The 25,996-nt window shown below is 35.1% G+C and overlaps 1 protein-coding gene across 1 annotated transcript in view; it reads left to right on the forward strand.

The window, feature by feature from the left end:
- cd302 (CD302 molecule) overlaps positions 1 to 25,767 on the forward strand; it is a 25,956-nt gene extending 189 nt beyond the window's left edge. The window contains exons 2-6 of the mRNA XM_068223684.2: positions 9,421 to 9,546; positions 9,843 to 9,953; positions 16,143 to 16,325; positions 20,279 to 20,302; positions 22,507 to 25,767. Coding sequence (XP_068079785.2) covers positions 9,421 to 9,546; positions 9,843 to 9,953; positions 16,143 to 16,325; positions 20,279 to 20,302; positions 22,507 to 22,709 — 647 coding nt within the window. The 3' untranslated portion in view covers positions 22,710 to 25,767. The remainder of the gene's footprint in view (positions 1 to 9,420; positions 9,547 to 9,842; positions 9,954 to 16,142; positions 16,326 to 20,278; positions 20,303 to 22,506) is intronic.
- Positions 25,768 to 25,996: the final 229 nt, after the last annotated feature.

Genomic DNA, 25,996 nt, shown 5'->3' on the forward strand with positions numbered 1-25,996 from the left:
ACGTTAAATGGCGATGTTCAAACAACAGGAGGAAACTTCTTCACTCGAGAAACACTCACTGCTTCTTTATTATAGTGTTTATAGTGTGAGAGAGATTTAAAGAGAACGATTCACACATTTAATGATTAAGGGTAAAGTTGGTTTTATATTCGCACATTCGTTCTGTAACAACTTGTGACACGCTCCTTATGTTTACCATGATACTTTGAATATATGGTCTCAAATCACATGTAAGTATCTTGAAAACAACATAAGCACTATTTAATTGACTGTGAACAGTGTTTACTTTGAGAGTCACTAATGTGAATCACTATTTAGAATTGGCAAAGAACATTTTTCTGAAAATATAATATTAAGGAGAAAGTCCGAATGTGTGAATATAAAATCATCAAGCACCTCAATTATATACTGTAAATATTGTACAGTATGTTTTATTGGTTATCATACAGTTAGAGTGATCTATACTGTAAAATTAAGGAATTGTCGAGTGAATTCTTGAAATGAGCTTTCTGAAGTTTTCTGTAATGCTCCCATCTTTTGACAGAACCTTCTAGAAACATTGGGTAATGCTTCTTTTCATATCGTAAGTGATTGAAATGCATATTTATCCTACTCTACTTTTTACTTTACCACTTTATCAACAAGAAGTCGTCTTCTGAAACTGATACATACACAAAATATTAATAAAAAAAGGATTTTACTTTAAGAGCTCAGCTTTTGTACTTCAATGATGCCAATAACATCTTACTGTATGTCAATAAAAACATGACAAATTTTAAGTGATTGAAATGCATATTTATTTCTACTCTACTTTTTACTTTACCACTTAATCAACAAGAAGTTGTCATTAAGGAATTTAACGGGGTACTGTGTATGCACACAGACTATTAATTTTAGTCAGCCAGCCCCAGGGCTTCCGGTGAATTGTTGTCCTATACAAAATCGCAGCGTTTACGATTTGATTTCTTAAGAAAACAACAGCTATCTTCACTGCCTGGCTGAAATACAATATAAAGTGGGTATCAGACAAAAGAAGAAGCACTGCATTAAATTCATTTTTTTCCGCGCCATGTCTTTAAAATATGGAAATAAATTTTACCTCAGTATTTTCTATAGTTTTTGCACTAGCATGTTGCTAATGACAGCTAATGCCTGCGTTTAAACAGTCTTTTGTCTATTTACGCTTTAACAGCCAAATAAATTATTTAACTGATTATGTTTGGATTACATTACAACATCGATGCTGTAAAAGAAACCTTGTGAATTTTAAAATAGTCACATAAACCTTTCACCGGAAGTTAATCATTGGCTGAAAAACACTAGCTGTGCATATATCTCATTGCTTTGAGCTGCACTACGAGATTTCTGAAACAGTTACATACAAATAATGTTAATTTAAAAAAAAAAGATTTGACTCCAGGAGCCTAGCTTCACTTTGTAGGTTTGATGCCAATAACATCTTACTATATGTCAATAGTAGTTAGATATGAAAACCTGACATTAATATTTCATTCAATATCTTAAGCGATTGAAATGCATATTTTTTTCTGCTTTTCACATTACCAGTTTATCAAAAAGAAGTTGTCATTAATGAAGCTTTGAGCTGATCTATGAGTCTTCTGAAACCAAGATACATGCAAATAATATTAATAAAAAAAAGGATTTTACTCCGAGCCCAGCTTTTGCACTTTATAGGATTGATGCCAATAACATCTTACTGCATGTCAATTTTAGTTTGGTAACAAAACATAACATTAATATTTATTTTCATATCTCAAGCTATTAAAATGCATGTTAATTTCCACTTTACTTTCTGCTTTACCTCATTATCAACAAGAAGTTTTTATTAATGAAGCTTTGAGTTGCGCTACGAGTCTTCTGAAAATGGATTTTACTCCAGGAGCCCAGCTTTTGCACTTTATAGGATTGATGCCAATAACATTTTACTGCAGTTTGGTAACAAAACATAACTTTGATATTTTTTTAATATCTTAAGCAATCGAAATGCATATTAATTTCTACTTTACTTTCTACTTTACCACTTTATCAAGAAGTTGTCGATAGTAGGCATGGGCCGGTATAAAAATCTGATGTTATGATAACCTTGGGTAAAAATATGACAGTTCCACGGTATAGTAATTACTGCTCTAAAATATGTACTTTTTCATTGTCTGGGTAAAAATCAACAAAGTTTTCCCCATTAAACATGGTATTTATTTTTTGACATTCAAAATATTTTGAAACAATAAATGTCAGGCTAAGTAGTTCAAATAAATGATTAACTTCTGCTGTCTTAATTAGTTTCAAAAACACAGATTTCTTTTCACCTTGAAAAGGCATCTTTGGATATCTTTCTTTCTTTGTATATAAAGTAAGTCACTGCACTGTTCAGCTCTACAGCATGATGGATGTTGGTTTATTAGAGATTTTTTTTAGATGTTTCCAGAATCATGGACTGACCAGTGTATTTGTTTTTTTGTAGGTATTTGTTTTCGAATACCTATATGTTTCTTAACCACTTAAACTCTGCGGACCCGGTACCGGGTTAGGGTTAGATACATTCAATACATTGAAAGTATTGAATACATTCATGTATTCAAAAAGCAATACATTGATGATCAATAAGCAGCCCCAGATAGCACAGACAGCTGTCATCTCTTACCTTATGCTGTGCGCTTCAGGGTCATTCTCCTCTGTTTTTGAGGTGATGTGCATAAGTAATCCTTTTATATGTCTGATGTGGTCCAAACACAGTGAATTATGTTTAATCAAACAAAAGAATAGTGAAATATGAAAACAAGGATCGGTCTCTGTGGCTTGTACAGCACCTCTCATCAGTTGGAATACAATAACTTTTGCATAGATTATGGTGGAGACATTTTTCTTTTTTCCTATGATTACAGACATGTGCAGGAGCCACCAAAATTAATTACAGCACGCTAGACCACACAGAACCTAAAATTCAAATTTGATTTTATAAAAAAAATACAAAAAGTGCCTCTTTTTTTAGGTGTTTATTATAACACAGACGACATTTACAGTTATTTTAAACACTTTCAAAAGTGTTTTATGAAAATTCAAAGGGTTTTCTTTAAAATGATACCGAATTTTTGCATTTACACCTCTGCATGTGGATTTGGGAAGCTTTTAAATTTTGGTTGGCAAAATCCAGGCGGAAATCCCCAAATAGCAGCAGAGTTTAAGTGGTTAAAGTATAATGATTATAATGTTAACCACCATGTGGAGGGTTATTTTCTACTGTTGCCCTAAAAAACTCAATAAAAAGAAACTTGCAAATATCTTAGGAACAATATAATAGGAAATTTTTACGGTTTTAAAACCTTGACTTGAAGCTTTGAGCTGCTCAACGAGTCTTCTGAAACCACAATACTTACAAATAGGGTTGTAACAATATACCGGTATGACGGTCTACCACGATTTGAACGTGCACGATTATCATACCATGAACAATTGCATATCAACGGTTTTAACCCTTAAAGACCGAGACAGCCGCCCGCGGCTAAAAATAAGTATTGCTCTTAAATGTTTAATAACTTTTGATCCGCTGATCCGATTCATACAATTCAAAGATTGGCATAAAGAAGAGAATCTCAGCTTTCCAGTGCTGTATCACATAACATTCGCGGACTTTCAGAGGCTCCGGAATCAGTGCGGTTACGTCATCAAAATTGGACAACGCTGATTTGACAAAGAAACGCTCGTCACTGTGTCTCCGGACAAACCAGACATGATACATTGATGCATTGTCCCTCCTCCATGCCCAGATTGGTTCAAACTCGCTATATCACAACCAATAAGCATAGGTTTCACTTTTGTTTGTGGACCAACACTGAGCTTTTTGAACAACACGGAATGAGAGATAGGCATACATTTATGCGCGGCTAAATAAAACGCAAAAAAAAAAAAAAGTTTTGCATGAAATAATTCTCATACTAAATACTTTTGCATGCACAGCAGCACAGAAACATGACAAAACAGTGACACAGCAAAGACGAACTGCTGCTCTTGCTGTTTTCAAAAGAAGCAAATGAAGGTGCAGCTGTTTGTCTGCATTGCAGACAACCACATCCAAATCCATATCCACAGACAACCATATCCATGCTGGCACATAAAACCTAAGGATGTTCCATATTGAATCTAGTTTCGTTATGTAACTATTTATAGTATAGTAAATATTTATATCTATTTTTTACTGAGGATTTGCACCATGTTTATTTGGACTTTGACACATTATTTATTATTTTTTTATTTGTTCATTGTACAAGTGGACACATTCTCTCACCTCAGCGGTCAAGATTGAGTCCTGAAAATCTCAACATGCTTACATTTCTTCATCACAACCTAGACTGAAAAAAACAACGCTTTAAATACATGTTTACAGCCATAAACTTGGTATTGCACTTTTGGTCTCCCATTTATCCTGCTTATCAGGAAGGACAGTTTAAGTTTATTTTTGTCTAATCTTAAAAGACCTTGCTTGTTTATTCCTTCTAATTTAATTTATTAAAATGGGAGATTTTTCAGTTTATTTTTATAAAAGACTTCTATAGTTCTATTAAAATGGTTCTTTCAAAAGTTTGTTGAAATAAAACCTTTGTTCAGTCAGAAAACGTGTTCTTATTCTTTTCAGGGTCTTTGCTATGAGAATTACTATTTAATACCGTATACCGCGAAACCGTCAAACCGTGGTATTGTTTTAGACGATTATCATACCGTAAAAAATTCATACCGTTACAACCCTACTTACAAATAATATTAATTAAAAAAAAGAATTTTAATCCAGGGGCCCCGCTTTGGTTTTTTTCTATTGATGCCAATAACATCTTACTGCATGTCAATAATAGTTTGGTAACAAACAAAACATGACATTAATATTTCTTTTAATATCTTAAGCGATTGAAATGCATATTTATTCTACTTTACTTTTTATTTTACCACTTTATGAACAAGACGTTGTTATTAATGAAGCTTTGAGCAGTTCAGAGTCTCCTGAAACAACGATACATACAAATAATATCAGTTTAAAAAAAAAAGATTTTACTCCAGGAGCCCAGCTTTTGCACTTTATAGGATTGATGCCAATAACATCTTATTGTATGTCAACAATAATTTGGAAACAAAACATAACATTAATATTTCTTTTCATATCTTAAGCTATTGAAATGCTTGTTTATTTCTACTTTATCAACAAGTTGTCAATGTTTAATATAAATGCTTTCAGCTGCACTACGAGTCTTCTGAAACCAAGATACAAATAATGTTAATGTTATGTTTCGTTACCAAACTATTATTGACATGTTATTGGAATCAAACCTATAAATTGCAAAAGCTCGTATTGATTTTAAAACAAAGAGCTCTGAGGTTTTACGTTTTTTGTATTTTGCTGTATTTTTTGCATTGATTTCAACTTCTATTTGAACTGATAATTGTTTAATAGTAGAATCAGTGCAGAAAATTACCCATAATGCTGTACTGTAAATTTCATTTATCTTGAGTCTGCCTTCTACAATCTCAGTATATTTAAGGGTTCCATAGAAGAAAATACCTTCTAGGCATAGCTAAATAGTAAGAGTTCAGCTCATAGAAATGTTTGCTTGCTCTCATTGTTTTCTTGTGCTCATGTAAATCCTGTGAGTGTAAATTGCCAGTAAAAAGCAGACCATTATGTAGATTACATTACATAATGTTGCACACAAGATCATTAACATTTACTCTGCATTTAATTGGCCATAACGTTTAGAACAATTGTCTATATTCATACACTTATCAATGCTTGTGTGTAAGCATAGTGTATATGTGACTCTTATTTTGAAAATGAGAGAAGCAGGACGAGCAAATAAGCTTGCTGTGAACATTGTAAAAAAATAAAACAAAAAAAGTTGACTCAACTTAATTTTAAGGCAACAAACTTTAGGATATTTCTGAGTTTACTCAACTTAAATCGAGTCAAGTGGAGTACTTGGGTTGGAAGTTGCGTCAAATCAAAAATGTCCTGAAGTTTGTATCCTTAAAATTTAAAGTTTAATCACCTTTTTTTACAGTGAAATAGGCAGCCGTGTGTCTCATCTGTTCACAGTGCTTCTGAATGCAAAATGCAGGATATACGGATTATAAATGTATTAAATAGCACCTAGAGTTGCACGATTCTGACTAAAATGAGAATCACAATTTATTTGCTTAAAATAAAGATCACGATTTTCTCACGATTCTGTAGATGTAAAATAAAGCTTAATATGAGTCTGCAATTAAATATTTTTTTCTCAAACATGTGGTTAAACAATAATACCATTATGTGTAGGTCTACTGGTTTCTATAAATAATTCTAATCTACTTATAATAATTCTGATGTTGAATTATGTTTGAGATAATTAAATGAGTCCAGATGTTGAATTCTGATGTTGAATTATGTTTGAGATAATTAAATGAGTCCAGGGGGAAGGGGGATGTATCTACATACTGATGTATGGATGTTGTGTGGTAATATTTTATTAATATGTTATGATACCTAATTGCAATTTTAGTTTCCCTAACGGGATAATAAAGCTGAGTCTGAGTCCAAAGCTGCGTCCCAAATCGCATACTTATGCACTATTCTACGCCATTTTGTAGTATAAACAGTGTAAGTAGTGTGTTCACACTGAAAACTCAAAAAATAATAAGTGCACTTTAATTACTCATGATGCACTCATTCAGCCGCTAAAATGAAGTGTGTAATGATGGACACTTCACGCACTCAACGGCCGCAGGTTTGCTTACGTAGCGGAAGGGGCGGAGCTATCGGACGCACATGTTGATTAACTTTATTTGTTTTGGATGTTGAACGCAAAATTCTCCTACGAGAGTGATTATAGTGCCTCCCGGTGGTGAATGTGGATATACTCACGGCAGGTATTATTTGATAATTTGGTCGTTTATTTCACTGATTTGGCAACCGTCAAACATCATCAGGGAAACGGTTTGAATTTCCGCTTAGTAAAAAAACATTAGTGTGCCATTTGGGACGACACTACATACATATTCTATCCTGTTGAGTGAGTGTGTAAGTGCATAGTGCATGAGTGCATAATGTATATAGTGTGCCATTTGGGTCGCAGCCTATGTCTGAGATAAAGGCCTTGCTTGCAATCTGTCACTGACAACATTATTAGACCATTTAATTTACTGGTGAAATCAACATTATATAGGCTAGAGTAGTTATACTGACTCTGTAAAACATTTATTCTCTTGCACAACTGTGTGTTCGCTATAAAAGAAAACATCAAATGCTTGTCGCAATCATAACTGTAAAATGCGATATGATTATTTAAATGATGTGCACGCTTTCGGTTTCATTTTCACTGCTAAGTGCTGTTCATGCTTCGTGCGCGGCTCTCAAACGATCACTTTGTATGCCACAAACTGAATATTATTTACAATTTTATTACCTGTTACTCACAGCTTATGCAGGTTCTGTTCACTAAAGTAGACGTGTGCACGTCTGTCATTAAGCTGTGAATACTGATGTACATGTGATTTTTTTTCAGGGTTTTTATTTTTAATAAATTTGCAACAATTTCAAAAACTCTCTTTTTTCCACATTGTCATTATGAGGAATTGTGTGTAGAATGTTGAGAAAATAAATGAATTGAATCCATTTTGGAATAAGGCTGTAACATATAAAAATGTGGAAAAAGTGAAGTGCTATGAATTAGGGATGGGAAGATTTACCGATATGTATCGATACGCGGTTATGCGCGTGCACGATGCGAGTGCATCGGTAGAGCAGCAGAGGATGAATGAAATTTTGGAAGCAAATCGAGACGCATCGATTTTTCCAAGATACAACTTATATTTTTAATATAGAATGTGTTTTTTATATATTAACAAGTGTTGTCAACCTGTTTTTGGCACATAATTTAATCGACCTACATAAAGTATGCATTAGCTACGGACTTGCGGATGTGTACACTTACACTACAACTCAGTGTATCAGGTGTGCGGATGAAGCTAGTGGTGCGCCCTCAGAAAGCGCGAGAAGCAAAACAAACATTTTATTCCCCACTGAGTTTTAAATCTAAAGTATGGCAACATTATGGATTTAAGGATGGATGACTTGACAGGACAGATGCAATTTGCAAAATGTGCCGCGCATCTGTAAAATACGCGGGCAGCAGTACGACTAATCTGAAATCTCACTTGAAGCGGCGCCTCGTGTTGTTGTGGAAGCATCTTCCAGTTTCTGCATCCCCGGCTTTCGCACTGCTTCAACTGTAGCTACCAGCTCCAAAAGTGGTGAGAAAAGCATTGCAAGTTTTTTTCCATGCGCAACAGTTTTGTGCGCTCTACGCCAATAACGGATGTTATTGCATTGTTCATCTGCAAAGATATTCAGCCTAGTGTCACGGAGAACGAAGGTTTTAAACACCTCCTCCTGTTAATTTGTATTTAATTTTTTTTTATTAGCCTGTTGTTTACAGTGATAGTGATGTTTCAAAGCAGCATAACACTGCTAGTTCACCACCTTAAGTTTTGAATAATCAGTGGCAAAATATCTTTGTAAAACTTGTTTTCATAGTTGAAAAGTTAAATCACAATTCTTGTTGTGCAATGGTAAACCTTTATGTTGAAAGAGTGCAAATATATATATTTATAATATATATTGCACTTATACATTCTGTTTATCTTGAAAATACTTAAATAATATGTGCTATATGTTCTAAAATGGCCCTCTACTGTAAACTGACACACTGGCTCTGAGAGAAAAGCCAGTTTGTAAAAAATGTCTTGGTTTTGCTTGGTTAATAAATAATCAAACTCATTCAATGGCACAGCATCCTTTCTTACATCATCTCATAAACTTGATCTAATAAGTTAGTGCTGAATTATCGCATTGTATCGTGATATGGGTGTGAATCGTATCGTGTCGCATCGCAATATGTCACAAATGTATCGCTAATATATCGGATCGTATTCTTTGTATCGAGATGCGTATCGGATCGGCATTATAGCTTAGATGCCCAACCCTACTATGAATACTTTCCGGATACACTGTTTCTTTCCATTATATTTTTTCCCACCATGAAAATGACCATAGGAGATGGTATGGCGTTAAATGCAAACAAAACAAACAAACATAAGCAGGTTTGAGCAGGTTTAGTTTAGGCAATGGCCAGTATAAGATTCTAATGCTATATGATAACCTTGGATAAAAGTATTATAGTATTGCTTCATATTATGGTATTGTCACTATACTAAAATATGTTCTTTTTATATATCTGGGTAAAAAAAAAACTAACAATTATTTTTCCTATTAAACACAATATATTTCATTTTAAGAAACAATTTTATATTAATAGCAACATTATTTATAGGAAGGAGAAACTTTGAAATGTTTAATAAGAAAATGTCCTGTCTATACAGACTGCCCTGCAGATGGACGCACGTGGCTGCCATTCGGACGCAACTGCTATCACTTCATCCATGGAGCAGAAGATGTCGCTAAAAGCTACTCTCTTCAAGATGCTAAAGACATGTGCAGAGGATATGGTAGTTTTTACCTTTTGCAAACTCTAAACCAGGGGTCACCAATCTCGGTCCTGGAGGGCCGGTATCCCTGCAGGTTTTAGCTCCAACTTGCCTCAACACACCTACCTGGATGTTTCAAGTATACCTAGTAAGACCTTGATTAGCTTGTTAAGGTGTGTTTGATTAGGGTTGGAGCTGAAATCTACCGGACACCGGCCCTCCAGGAACAAGTTTGGTGACCCCTGCTCTAAACCATGTCTAAAATTGTGTGTTGATTTATCACTAAATAAAACACAACATTTCCATTACATTTTTAGAGCTTCTGACGGTAAAAAGTGCTGACGAGAATAACTTCGTTGTTAACTACAGCCCTTCAGTGTGGAAAGGCAAAATGAACGTCTGGCTTGGATTGTACTACGACAGCGACAGTAAGTTTGGCTTCCTTCAAAAACATGCCTGTTTCTCAACAACTGGTTATATACAGTTGAAGTCAGAATTATTAGCCCCCCTGTTTATTTTTGCCCAATTTCTGTTTAACGGAGAGCAGATTTTTTTTCAACACATTTCTAAACATAATAGTTGTAGTAACTCATTTTTAATAACTGATTTAATTTGTCTTTGCCATGATGATAGCACATAATATTTTACGGGATATTTTTCAAGATACTAGTATTCAGCTTAAAGTGACATTTTAAGGCTCAATTAGGCTAAAGTTCGGTTATCAGGCAAGTCATTGTCAAACGATGGTTTGTTCTGTAGGTTGAAAAAAATTGCTTAAGGGAGCTAAAATATTTACCTTAAATTAGATTAAAAAATAAAAACTGCTTTTATTTTAGCTGAAATAAAACAAATAAGATTACATTACAGGGTTCAACGCTAAGGATTTTTTCTACTGGTCCAATTGGGCCAGTGGTTCAGATTTTACTTGCCCTACCAAATTTTCACTGGCCCCACCAAAAAAAAGGGAAGTTAATAGCTATTTTTTGCCACATATTTTAAATAATGTGTCAAAAAAAAAAGTAAATCTAGAATTTCAATACTTAAAAACATGTTAATAAAAGTGTTTTCCAAACAAAAAGAGCAGGGGAAAATGTGGAGGTATTTTATTGTGGTTCGAAATTATTTAACAAAAGGTGGCTGACTTGTCAAACTGATGGCAAACCGTGCAAAACATCACTTTTTTTAATTTTTTTTTTAATCACTTTTGTTTGTCGCATTGTTCACACATAAATGTCTGCTTCCAAGACGTTAGAAACAGACAATTTCTTTTAGCCTTATAATTTGATCTTGCCGCCATGTTGCCGTTTCTTCGCTGTACTGGCTGTTATCAGGTTACGGGAAAAAATTGCATGCTCAAAACATCAAATCAGACAAGAGGAACCAAAAAGCATTATGGTGTTTACGACATCACAGAGAAGGTAGTGTTTAAAGACTAAACTTAAAATGCACGCAATTGACAAATAGTCTCAGATCAATTAAATGTTAGTGACAAGGCAGCACTGTCCCAATCGGGCCAGTAATTATCCTGTCTACTGTCCCAAGCGTCTCTCACACTGGCCCTGGGCCACCGGGCAGTCCTTATTGTTGAGCCCTGCATTACATATACATTAACTTCTGCTGCAGAGGCTTGTTTTTAGCAATCATTAGCAAGTCTTTTTGTTTTGTATTAAATGATTTATTGTTTCTGTGGAATATGTTATGAATCATGCTTGGTTGTGTTGGCTCTACATCTTAATTGCTGCTTGTGGGATTAATAAAAGTTGTGTAACATAAAGTTAAATTTTGTTGACAAACTACTTCCCTCAAAACATAAGGCCTTAATAAGGAAAGTAACACCAACTTTTCCAGAGCCAATCAGTTTCCTGAACAAAGTTCTGTTTTATGTTTTCTTCTTTGAAAATCCCATTTAAATGCATCATAAATGTTTTTTTTTTTTTAATAATTTTTTCTGGGTTTTCATCTTTAATGGCTAGGATAGTAGAGAATATTGACAGGAAAGCATGGGGAGCATTACTGTGTGTGTGTGTGTGTGTGTGTGTGTGTGTGTGTGTGTGTGTGTGTGTGTGTGTGTGTGTGTGTGTGTGTGTGTGTATGTGGAATACACTAAATCGACTCGACATCTCGAATCGACTCGACATCTCGACATCGACTGAACCTTTCTGTCGTACACCGTACCCTTTTGTGTCGACGCATTACACCACTGGTGCTGACAAAATGTTTTTGTTTTGTTTTTCCAACTATGTGAAGTACAAATAGTTTTTGTATGCATTTATAAATTCTCTTTCAGAATTTGGGTAACACTTTCCGATATGGTTGTATTAGTTAATGTTAGTTATTGTATTGATAACAAAACATTTATTATAGTACTCATTCATGTTTGCTTACATTACTTAATGAACACATACACACTAAAGTATTTTTAATTTTATTGAGCACAGCATTAGAATTTAAGCTATTGCATCTTAACATGTACTGTGATGAGGTATGGTCATAAGGGATCTTGCTTGAGAAATAACTTCTCTCCCTCAGTCATCTTTCCATCAAGCAAGTTTCACCAGAGGTGGCAGTAACACACCAAAAACTTTGATGTCGAACACCGTAAACCAGCAAGTGTGTGTGGTCACTTTTTGATCCACGATCTGTAAATGTAGCTTGTGTGGACGCTACTGCACTAGACTTGACTAATAAAATAGCTTCGCTACTTAAAAATGTATTTGATTTAGAAAGTTTCGACGCTACTGACATGCTACAGAGCAATGTAGTTAAACTAGTAGTGTCACTATTTGTAGCGACGCTACTGCCCAACACTGACAGTAGGCTATTTCGCAATCATTGATCTGCAGTTATAATCAAATTGTGTTCATAGAAAGGTTAGTAATGAACATTTATACACAAGTATTTAAGTGTAGAAAGCATCTGTTTTGTGAGAAGTGCTTCTCATATGATGTGAACGACCCGTACAGCTTTAACTTTGACATTTCCTCAAGTGAGAATGACGTCGACTGAACCTTTCTATCGTACACCGTACCCTTTTGTGTGGACGCATTACACCACTGGTGCTGACAAAATGTTTTTTTTTTTCCAACTATGAGAAGTACAAATAGTTTTTGTATGCATTTATAAATTCTCTTTCAGAATTTGGGTAACTCTTTCCGATACAGTTGTATTAGTTAATGTTAGTTATTGTATTGATAACAAAACATTTATTATAGTCCTTATTCATGTTTGCTTACATTACTTAATGAAAATACAGTTGTTCATTGTTAGTTCATGATAACTCCCGATGCATTAACTAATGTTATCTAGCATGAATTTAGTTGTTTATAATGCATAAATGTGTAAATGTTTGTTCACTTTGGTTTATAAATGCAGTACAAGCATTGTTCATAATTAGTTCATGTTAGTAAATACAGTAATTAATGAAACCTTATTGTAAAGTGTGACCGGAATTTCTATGTATCGCAATAAAATATAATCTTTCAAAGTTTTAAAAGACAAATTAAATGGTACCTAGAATTGTGTGACCTTTATTTATAGTGAACCATCATTGTTTTCACTATGCAAAATCTCAATTAATTCTTTAGTAATACTATTTGGTTCAATATGGAGTTTGTGCTTAACTCGAGTTATACATTTTCCCCTAATAAACACCCAGTGCATGTTGAGCGTGTTTAAGCAGATTATTGGATGTGCTCCAGCGTCTCTACACTGGAATGCAGCTGAACTTGACTAATCTGCTCAAACCCTTGGCACAGAGTTGTTTATTAAACTGTTGCCTAGTCAGAGATTTAAGTTTGGACATTTAAAGGAGAAGTGCTTCGGAAAATCTTGACCAGTCTGTTTAGTTCCTTTTGAGGAATATGCGTCAGCTCTTGCAGACAGTTTGTATAACTTCTAATTAAGTGAATCATGAGTAGTTTCTTATGTTTTAAATGGTTTGTTTTTGCAAAAGAAAATGCTAAATCATTCTGAATTGCTCAGTCATCGTTTGTGCTGCTCTGGTTTGACATTATTAATAAATAATATGGGTTTAAGGAGTTTAAGGATGACTATTTCTGTGAACCAGACTCAGCATAGCTCAGTATCTTAAGGTTAAATTGTTAGCCTGGTTGTGCCATTGATTGCAATGTTTAACTCCACAATTCAGACTCTTCCTGCAATTGAGTTTGTACAGTATTAGATAATTATTACTTTACATCATGTGTTTCTGACTCTTTTCTCAGAATTGCGACTTTGTTTCTTACAATTGCTGAAAGCTTTTTCCACTCAGTCATCGCTATTGAAGAACATTTGAACAAAGTTGAACTAAATTTAGTATAAATATATATATATATATATATATATATATATATATATATATATATATATATATATATATATATATACACACAGTAGTCCCTCGCTATAATGTGGTTCACCTTTCTCAGTTTTTTTTTTGTGCAATTTGACTGTTTTCTCAGAATTGCGACTTTGTTTCTTACAATTGCAAAGATTTAGTTTTTTGTTGTTTAATTGGCATATTTAAACCATTTTTTAACATCAATTTGGTTTATTTTCAACACCATTTGCCCAACAGGCTTTGCTTGGACTTCAATGTTTGCTGTAAACACACAATTTTAGAAAATAAAAAGTTAAAATTGAGTTTTTTATGGCAAAAACAAGCCTCCATCCTTCTCTATCCATCGTTTTTGTGAGTTGTTTTCTCCTGGTGTAATTTTCACACGTGTCGTCTCACAACACTAGGAAATCCTGTTATTTGGGGGTCTGATCGGGGTGTTGGCGGATTCAAAGAATACATCATCCACACCCAGAGTCGAGATGAAAACTATAGAAACAGATTCCTGACGCCACATGTTTGCTGTTTAGGCTTCACTTACTTATTGAACAATGAAGTAGAGGACAATGTAAACTTTGATCTTCTGTTCATGGCTCAGTGAGAATGACCAACATTCAGGTCTCTGTGGCTCTGTCATGGTTTATAAAGGGTTTTTTATGAGCGTCAAACCCAAACATTTAATTGTGTGTTAAGGTTCCCAATAATTTCAGCCCACAAGACCCAAAATAACAATGCCAGTGACACCACCACTATGATCACAGGTGGTTGAGTTAGGTATAAAGCACATCCAAGAGGTTGTTATCTCGGTATAAAGCCAGACAGGTTTAATGGAGGACTGACAAAAACCAGAGCACTGTTCTATAAGACTGAGGGGCTTTATTCTGCAAAAATAACCATACTGGATGTACTTTATCCTGCTTATTACATGGCTGCTTCCCACAAAACATAAAATTTAGACACAGATCATTGTTCTGAGCTATAATAATTTATTAATACGTTAATTAAACGCAAAGCGTGCATGAACGAAAACAGCTGAATGGAGTATACGCTAACCTGCACATTATTCAGACAAGATGGCGCCAAACAGTTAAAAACACAAAGCTGACAGAAATGAAAACAGCTGATGGAAGATACACTAACCTGCGCATTATTCATTCACAAGATGGTGCCAAACAGTTTAAGGGTGCTTTCACACCTAGACTTTTGTTTCGGAACCTGTCTCGTTTGCCAAGTTAGCGCGGTTTGTTTGGCATATGTAAACCCAATCACGCCCGGATCCGCACCTAAACAATCGCTCGGAGATCGCTTGAATGAGGTGGTCTCGGCTCGATTGAAACAAACTCTGGAGTTACATTGCGCGCACCTCGTCACCACCAAACCACCACCCACTGACAGCTGATTGGGACTCTGCAAAATAAACCATGAAACTGACCAATGGAGGAGAGTTTACTCACACGTGACTCATTTAAGCTCTTTTGGTTCGTTAAGAAACTTTGCCGTGTGAAAGAAAACCGCACCAAGAACAAAGAGCAACATTGTATCAATTTTAATCCCTGTTTCAGAACAAATTAATTGATTCACAGGTGTGAAAACACCCTAACATGCAAAGCTGACAGAAACCAAACTGGCTAAATGTAGCATATACTAACCTACGGATTGTTCATTCACAAGACTGTACCAAACTGTCAAAACTGCAGTTTCACAGTAAAGATCTGAGCTCTAAATTCCATGTTGCTCAACTTCAATTGGTCAAATTCTGCTGCAAAATTTCTGAAAAATAGTTGCAGATATGACCATATCACTCCCAGCCTAGGCTCCCTCTCATCCATTTCAGGATCAAGTTTAAAATTCTTCTGTTTGTGTTCAATTGCCTAAAAAATTTGGCTCCTAAGTATCTCTTAGATATCCTGCATCCCCATAACCATCCAGGAAGTTTAAGATCTAGCTATCTTACTTTATTTAAAATCCCTACCTCAAGGCTGATACACAAGGGGACCGAGCTTTTTCGGTGGTGGGTCTTCGTTTATGAAAAGGTTTGCCTGTACAACTCAGAATGGCCACCCTTTTTAAAATCTCTTTTTAACTCACTTATTCTCTTTAGCATTTAACCAGTATTAATCTGCTGGTAATATTTCTTAACTTGTTCGTTAAGCAGTTATTTATATTTACTTCACCTCTTGTTGTTATTTGCATTTTATGTAGCTGTTTTGAACGTGCTTTATACATTTAATAAACTAAACTACCTGCATTAAGCCAGTGTTGTGTGTGTTTGACTGTTCAGGGGATGTGTTCAGGTGGCACGAGGACGACAGTGTTTTGGGCTTTAGTAACTGGGAGGACGGTGGTGATGATGAAACTGATCTGCCTCTGATGGACACGTGTGTCGCTCTTCACTCCAACACCGGCAAATGGGAAAACATCAGCTGCACAGACGAGCCTGAGAACGGAGTAGTGTGTCAGACCAGTGAGTTCACCATATTGTGATATTTTCAACACCGTCTCATTGGAAATGCATACTTTAGCCTACATTTTTACTGCAAAAATGTACTTCAACTAGTTTGACTGCAGTTTATTGGTATTTTGAACACCAGGGGGCAGTATGATGACAACAACTTTTGTTTCTTTTCACATGAATGATATTTTCAGGGACATTTTATTGCTGAATAAAGCATTATTTTCATGTAGTTCTTTGCACAAGAATAAATAAATATCACTAAACAAATTAATGCTGGGGGCAGCAGGGTGGCGCAGTGGGTAGCACAAACGCCTCACAGCTAGAAGGTTGCTGGTTCGAGGCCCGGCTGGATCAGTTGGCATTTCTGTGTTGGCGTGGGTTTCCTCCAGGTGCTCCGGTTTCCCCTACAGTCCAAAGACATGCAGTATAGGTGAATTGGGTAGGCTAAATTGTCCTTTGTGTTTGAGTGTGAATGAGTGTGTCTGAGTGTTTCCCAGTACTGTGTTACAGCTGGAAGGGCATCCGCTGCATAAAACATATGCTAGATAAGTTGGTGGTTCATTCCGCTGCGGTGACCCCAGATTAATAAAGAGTTTAAGCTGAAAAGAAAATGAATGAATGAATGAAATTAACGCTGCATATGATTTGTAACGAATAAGTTTTGCATCACCTACCTTCAACCCCAAATCAAAAAAAGTTGCGACAGTATGAAAAACACTAACAAAAAAACTAATATTTAGATTTAGCTCAGTGGTTCGCTAGTTGATATAGACATGTACAAGAAGGACGTGTATCTGAAATGTTAAACAAAATGTACCCTAAGAAACATAATAACGAGACAGTGCCCTCATGTATTTGTCACCAGAAACGTGCACCATATTTACCCGAAGAAACATAGTTTATATTTGCAAAACATTGGCCGGGGCACATATTTACAGTTTGCCTGTGTTAATTATTATAGTGGCATTTAATTGCTTTATATATACAGTAGTTTTGTATATACATTCAGTGTTTCCCCACCATTATCTTAGGGGGGCACCCCGCCCCCCAACGGCTTTCCCCTCCCCCCTTGAAGTCATATTAATTGTATTTTATAAATAGCACCAGATCACAACATCTTTTAATGAACAAGGTAAATAGCCGTATGTAATATCTTATTTACACTACGGCATGGGATTTCTGTCTCTACATGGTCACATGATTACATATCTGCGAGTTTCCCTAAATTTATACTGGCCCTGTAAACCCCAAAATAAGTTAAAACACTCGGAAGTCATTGTGACGAGAGTGAATGATCAAGACAACAGATAGCGAGGCACTGCAATGTTCCAAGCCATTGATTCTCAAACATTTTTCACCAAGTACCAGCTCAGAAAAAATTATTACCACCAAAACAACCAGTATTGAATGACAAAGTAGGCCTTATTAAGCAGCTACAGCACTGCACAGTTAAAAAACGAGGCAGATTAATTCTTCTTATTATTTATTAATGTCAGCCATTTTAAACATTATAAATAGTTTGAACATTAACACTGTACTGAACTCACAGGTAAAAAAGAATAACATTTAAATTAAAATGTGCTTTTAAAAGTAAATTAAAAGTGGCACTGTCCTAAAAGGTGAATAGAAAACTGCTGTACTTAAATGTGAAGTATTATCATAAAGTAGCCTGTTCATCAAAACCTGGAAATGTTCCTTGAACCTCATAAAAATAGTCTAGATGTAATCATATTCATATATGAACTGTTTTTGATAAATTTTTAAATATGTGTTGCATTTATATATGATTTGTATATTTTTAAAACCTAAACATTAACTTGTGTTTTAAATATATGAATTGGATTTACATATTGAAATTAGATCTGCTTGCTGCATGTTAGAGTAGGCTTTGTGTGTCAGAAAAGCAATACCTGTGAACATTATTACCTGTGATACAAGATCCGTTACAAATATGGGAAGGAAACTAGCTTCAAATGATAGAATACATAACAAACATTAAAAAAATTACAAATACAATAACAGCCTATTAAATCAATTTAACCGATCACATCGGTATGCGTCAAAGGGTTAAAAGTGTGTTCATTTTTTTACTTCGATTTTTCAGTGATTCCTCTGCGTACCACTAGAGGGAAGCCTGCGTACCACTGGTGGTACATGAACCACAGTTTAAGAACCGCTGTTCTAAGCATTACATTTCTTCGGGTAAATGAATAGAGCAGTAAAGATACCGCGAGTGCAAATCCCTCTATCTCCGAGTGATCTGCTGTCATTAGTTGGAGACCAGCAAAATATTTGAAGGGTCTTGCATGTAATTAGGCCTTTTTACATATATAACAACTGAAAGTTCTGTGTGTTGACAATATTGCAAGTTCACTATAAGCTGGCTGGAGTTATTAGATATATAAAACTTTATTTTTAGCATGAATGTTTAATAATATAAATTCCTGTAATACACTCATTGCTATAAACAGTAGTTTATAGACCTCTTTCCTTTTAGTAAAGGAGTATTAGATTTATAGGTGTGCATTTTAATTCTTATGCGCTCCAAACTTAATCTTGATTGAGACATGTTGAATTCTTCTTTCATCATTTGCAGTGTTTTCAAAGTGCGCTCACCACACACCAGCTATTGGTGGAGTGATGAGACAGCGATAGAGCCAGTTTGGTGGATGGGGATGATTGGAAGGCCATGATTGTAAGGGCCGAATGAGGGACTTTGGCCAGGACACCGGGGTTACACCCCTACTCTTTAAGACAATTGCCATGGGATGACCACAAAGTCAGGACCCCGGTTTAATTTCTCATCCGAAAGACGGCACCCACTGACAGTATAGTGTCCCCTTCACTATACTGGGGCATTAGGACTCACACACACCACAGGATGAGGGCCCCTGTGGGCCTCCCTAACACCAATTCCAACAGCAACCTTGTTTTCCCATGTGGTCTCCCATCTAGGTACTGACCAGGCTCAGCCCTGTTTAGCTTCAGTGAGTAACCGGTATTGGGCTGCAGGGTGATATGGCTGTGGCCATATATATATAAATATAAATATATATATATATATATATATATATATATATATATATATATATATATATATATATATATATATATATGTTCCATATATGTTTTGCCTATATTAATGCATTCAGTGTAAAGCTGCACAATTAAACATTAAAAGATTGGATCTCAATTCAAACCCGCGCAACATGTATGAAAAATGATAATGATTTACATGTGTTTATTAATCTTTCGAAGTGCTGCATTCAAATCTGGGTATGATCAAAAGAGATTCAGTTTTACACCTTTTCAGTGTTACAAACAGTCAAATAACACAGAAGTACTGGGAGAACAGTTTAAAGTTCAGATATAAACACTGATGTTTATGGTAAAGATTAAAATCACAGTTTAATGGAACCTGACGCTGGTGAATGTTGTAGCAATTACATTGAGTAACCAATAGGTGGCGACAAACAACCATCAAAATTGTCACCAAATAGATTTTCAAAAATGATCCACCTATAATGGAACATGAAGTTTTTTGTGTGAATTGTTGAATTATTAAATGAAAATAAATATGATCTGTTCTACAAGATCTATATTTAGCATTATCAGCAACAGGAGCAAAGATCATTTTTGTATTGAATATTCTCCTTTTTTTCACCTAGGTCTTTTTTTGATTTTGATTTTTATTAAAATGACAGCTTCTAAGTTCTGTTTGTTAAACCAATGGTTTTTGCAGTAATATTTCTGCATAAATAAAAAGCAAATGACATTTGTCTCATCACTTTTTTTGCGGATCTGAAAAATGGTCAATTCCGTGACTCAAAAACCGCAGTGTGATCCAAACTGTGAGATTTGTGATCTATTACACCACTAACATACATGTAGTTTTAAAAGTCAGTGGCTATAAAATGTTAGAATGTAAATTGATGCTCAATCTTTGTCATTTTGTTTTACAGAAGCAGTCGTCATAAGGTCAAATCGTAAGTATAATCTTATTATACATGCACATTTAAAGCTACAGTAAGCAATATTTGAAAAACATTGCAGAGAAACTGATTGTACTGAGTTCCTGTAGCCAATCAGCAGTGAGGAGTGAATATACTCAGAGTTTTAAAGATAATTTTAATAAGGTGTTTTTTATATATATATTTTTTGTGTGTTAAAATTTAAATCAGAATTGGTCAAAATATTCAAACTAATTTGTTGTGTGATTGTGCTGTTTTTATTAGTTGTCACAAATATGTTTGTATGGTTGTAATATTTTTTAAATTAACTATTTATTAACTAAATTAAAATCAGAAATGTTTTGACAACTAGCATAAATACAATTGACTTGATTATTGTAAATACTGTAAATAATGTATATATTTACTGTATATGTAATTTCTCTGGGAGTATTAGCTAGGGGTTTGAGTAAAGTGTTAGTATTTGTTATTTCAGTCTAAAGTCTTGAAAACAAAGTGTATATACACTCATTGGCCACTTTATTAGGTCCACTGTGCTAAAGCTCATTAACAATTTTTCTAATCAGCCAATCACATGGCAGCAACTCAATGCATTTAGGCATGTAGACATGGACAAGACGATCTGCTGCAGTTCAAACTGAGCATCAGAATGGAGAAGAAAGCTGATTTAAGTGACTTTGAACGTGGCCTGGTTGTTGCAGCCAGATGGGCTGGTTTGAGTATTTCAGAAACTGCGGATCTACCGGGATTTTCATGCACAACCATCTCTAGGGTTTACAGAGAATGGTCTGAAAAAGAGAAAATATCCAGTGAGCGTCAGTTCTGTGGGCGCAAATGCCTTGTTGATGCCAGAGGTCAGAGGAGAATGGACAGATAGCAGCTGAAGACCACACCGGGTGCAACTCCTGTCAGCTAAGAACAGGAAACTGAGGCTACAATTCACACAGACTCACCAAAATTGGACAATTAGAAGATTGGAGAAACGTTGCCTGCTCTGATGAGTCTCCATTTCTGCTGCAACATTCGGATGGTCGGGTCAGAATTTGGCATCAACAACATGAAAGCATGGATCCATTCTGCCTTGTATCAATGGTTCAGGCTGGTGGTGATGGTGAAATGGTGTGGAGGGTATTTTCTTGACACCCTTTGGGCCCATTATTAACAATTAACAATGCCACAGCTTACCTGAGTATTCACCAGAACTCAATCAAATAGAGCATCTTTGGGATGTGGTGGAACAGGAGATTAGCATCATAGATGTGCAGCAGACAAATCTGCAGCAACTGTGTGATGCTATCATGTCAAAATGGACCTAAACCTGTGAGGAATTTTCTGGTACCTTGTTGAATCTATGCCGTGGAGGATTAAGGCAGTTTTGAAGGCAAAAGTGGGTCCAACCCGGTTCTAGTACGATGTACCTAATAAAGTGGCCAGTAATATAATAATGCTGGGCAAAGATTAATCGTATTTAAAGTAAAAGTTTGTTTTGACAAGATATGTGTGTGTACTATGTTTAAGTAATACACAAACATGCATAAAAACAAAACTACAAACTTTGTTTGGCATAGATATTTAAATGTGTGTGTGTGTGTGTGTATATATACAATTTTATCATATACATGTATAGTATATATCTAAATAAAAAATTTACATTTTCTCAAATATAATTTTGTTTGTTGAGATTAAACAAAAATCAAGGTTTGTAAAAGAGTGAACATTATGGTTATTCTATGGAATATTAATTTTTCTGAAGTTAAAACATTAGTATTGTCTTGATTTAAAAAAAAAAAATGCATTACACAAAAAGTCATAAATCCAGAAAACTGAAAAAATTTTCCATACTTTTTAAATTACATATAGTTATTGTAACTGAGTGAGTGTGTGGCTTAAATAGTGTGTGCAATCAGTCTCTGACAATCCTCAGGTGGTGTGAGTGTAATCAGTCTAGATGAGGAAGAATGTGTGTCTGGGTGAAGTGCATGTATGCAGTTGTAGTCCATAAACTGGCGGATTTGTAGTTAGAATGAGAGAGAATGTTTTTCAGCGACCTCTGGTGGTTAGAGGTCGCTGGTGATTGTGACAGTCGTATAGTTAGTTGCAATTAACGAGATGCGTAATATCCTGAATTCATGTTTATTATTTATTTTTAAATGAGTGTGCATGCATCATAAATGAAAGTAAATATTGATCCTATCATGTTTTTTCTGTGTGTTCTACAGAGAGCAAACCTCTGCTGTCGGCTCTGGTCATCATCAGCGTGGTGCTCATTCTGGCCGTTTCTGCTGTCATTTGGTTCGTCCAACAAAGACACAACCCTGGATCCTCCATCCTCAACCTGATCGAGTATCATCCGCCCTTCAGATCCCCGTCTGCCGATCAGACCTGTCTGGTGGAGGCTGAGGAAATCAACGATATGCCATGAAGCTCTCCGCTCACAGGTCAGAATGAACCACAGGGGGGCTCATGGGAGATTTACAACTCCACTTTACTAAAGCCAGACTCGAAGCATCTCTTTCTCGGGTCAGAACAAAGGGCTGGATGGAAAATATGATCTGTCTGAATGTGAAATAAACATACTACAGTCGCTGGGCTTTTACTATGCAGGAAAATCGAGCACATTGATTGTCTTTTTGTTATTAGCTATGATTTCATCCAGCTATTTTCATGCACATTTTGGAATATCGCTAATGCAGAATTACATAAAAAGCTTATACAGTTTAAGTTAGAATTTTTAGCCCTCCTGTTAAATTTTAACAATTTTATATATATTTTTCCCATCGGAGAGAAGATTTTTTTCCAAGACATTTCTTAAGATAATGTCCGTTTCACACCGCACGTGAGAGCAGAGCTAAAGCAGCGCATGGGGAGAGCAGCAGCAGCATGCAGGCGTTTGCCTTTCACACCAGATCACCGGCTGTTGCACAGATTATTCTATTTCTGTCTGTTCTGTCTAGCTACCTATCTATATAAATAAATACACTTTATTTTACTTTTCATCTGCACCAAGGGCCACGGCAACTTCCTCCCATGCTGTTTCCTTAACCTGCAAGTCTTTTTTTTTTCATACAAATGATATAGATCCTAAAGAACTGTCTGCTTCTCACCCTCTATGAGGAGTGTCAGTCATGTGTTTTCAGGTGCACACAGAAGACAGTCACCTGTGATATCATGTAGTTCTGTTTTGATTGTCAGGATGATGTAGGCCTGTAGTTCTAATAATATTTATACAATATAGTTATAAGGATGTTTATACATGATCAAATTAGTGTGCAACTTAAGCAAAACTAATTCTAAAATTTGACAAATTTTAATAATACTTAATATATATATAAGTCAGTGGATATTATTGATGCATTTAATGGGTAAAACTGTTATTTTTTTGTCATTCAATATGCGTTTGGTCATAATTAATGCACTGTCACTTTAAATGAGCATGAAGAGTGCAGCAAAATTAAACCCAGCGCTGAAATGATCGCAGCACCACACTCACGTGATGCTTCTATGTACGGTATTAATTTGTTAACATAAATGCTGAAAAAACATGCGCTGCTAACGCTGTGCTCATGTGGAAAAAGGTGATGAAAACATTTTCTACTGAGTTATGTCCAGCATGTGCATCAAAAAAGTCATGTGATTTTGTTTTAGCAGATTATGTGATGATGAAAATTGGCACAATGTGACGGCGTTAATAGACAAAGCAAAACAAAAACATCTGAAATGTTGTTTTGGTCTAAAATTCCTCAGCTAAAGTCTGTCTTCACAGTGGTTCAGTATTATTAATTATTATTATTATTCCCACAAAGAGCATCTCACATCTTCAAAATCAATTGCATTCATTACATTTCATCTTCTGAGGCACAACTCATTTATTATAGAAGAAAAAAAACACAGAAAACTGCATTTTTCTGTCTGATATTTGGTGCCAGTTTATCAGGAAGTGACTCGTTTGACTCATTTTATGGAAACGCTGCTTTATTTGCAAACATTTTATGGCATATTCCAGTGTTGCGCATGAATCTAATTCACATCTGTGGATGGAAACACAGATAGTGACGTATTGTTTGCATTACTAATATTTTTCTTTTTAGCTGCAGTGTGTCACTTTTGTGAGGTTTAGCTTTATTGTGTTGGGTTTAATATTGGCCAGATTTTGAAAAATGTATACATTATAAATTGTGTGTGTGTGTGTGTGAACTGGTCTAGCTATGCTATACCTGTGAGGGCTTAATTATCCCCACTTAAACAGTAAATATACAAGTGATCCACTATGAGGACATAATTATTAATGCTTATAAATTGTTCAGATGTTTTTAGAAGTATCACACCTAGTAAAAGCATTGCATCTATGATGTGTTTTATCAGTATCATTAGTCATCCATCTAATGATCTGCACTTGTTTCTATGTGAGTTGGGTTTTCGGTTAAGCCATAGACAGACAGTATCAGTGACCTGATAAAAAAAACAATAGCAGTCTATGTAATGTCATCACTAAGATGGGAAAACAAATCGTGAATGTGTGTTCACGTGCATGTGGCTATTGAAAAAAAAAAGACAGCGGTTTTATTTCTCACAATTTATACTAAAGTGTTAACAATATAATAAATAATATATTTATATGCTAACTACAGACCGGGGGGTTGGGGGGGAGGGGGGTGCGAGAGACATTAGATGAACTTGGGGAGTGTGTGTCCTATAAAGGTTGAAAGCCCCTGATCTATATCATAAGCTTGTAGTTGGTAAAAAGAAATGCGTGCCTTGTTTTCAGCTATGTTTTTATACATAATAATAATGATTGAAGCATTTGAAAAAAAATGAAATAGTCCTAATTTTCAATCACAAACAATTAAAACTTTGGTTTATAAATAAAAACAGGTTCATTTCATTCAAACACATTAAATCCAAACAATCCTGAGAAACTGAAATATTTTTTGCGTGTGTGTGATGGATCAAATGTATCATTTATATAAATAATACAAATACAGATCTTATATATGAAATGTATTAATGATAATTATATTTTTATGTATAGTTATAATTAAACTACAGACACCACTAACAAGCGCTGAAGAGGGCAAAATGCCATATATTTTGTGCACTATATATTTAAAAAGCGGCTTAAGGTCATATTTAGTTTAATCTTTCTGTGCAATCAATCAGAGCTTATTGAGTGCCAAAACAGATTATGAGGACCAGTGTTTCTTTTCTGCCTTTCTCTGCTGAAAAGGTCATTTTTCTTTAGTTAGTTTGTTAGATATGCACATGTCCTGATTGTGATCCTGATGTTTTTAAATGTTTTATGTTGTTGTTGGTGATTTTCTGATTTGTCTTTGCCGCTAACAGTTATCTGTATCTATATTGTTATGAATTAAACTGTATAAACATCGATTAAGGCTTTATTTATCCATTCATGAACAAGCCATTTGTCTGAGAGAAACTAATCGTGTTGCTCTTTCAAAACAAATAAAGATTCGTCAAACGTTTTGGTTTGTTTTTTGCTTTTAGTGTGTAATCTGATTTATTTATTTTTCTCAGACATGCCGAAACTGCACAAATACACTCCCCTGATGCTTTTTAATAGCTCCGATTTTAGTGCTGCCTTCACTGAAATCCTGAAAATCTCTCAAAACATGTAAGCAAAACGCACTCTATTTAATAGCCATGAGGAACTATTATCTTCTGTATGTTTTTATTCCTATTTAACTTGTTTCT

The sequence above is a fragment of the Danio rerio genome, chromosome 9 (assembly GCF_049306965.1).
Source record: "Danio rerio strain Tuebingen ecotype United States chromosome 9, GRCz12tu, whole genome shotgun sequence".
Taxonomy (NCBI): Eukaryota; Metazoa; Chordata; class Actinopteri; order Cypriniformes; family Danionidae; genus Danio; species Danio rerio.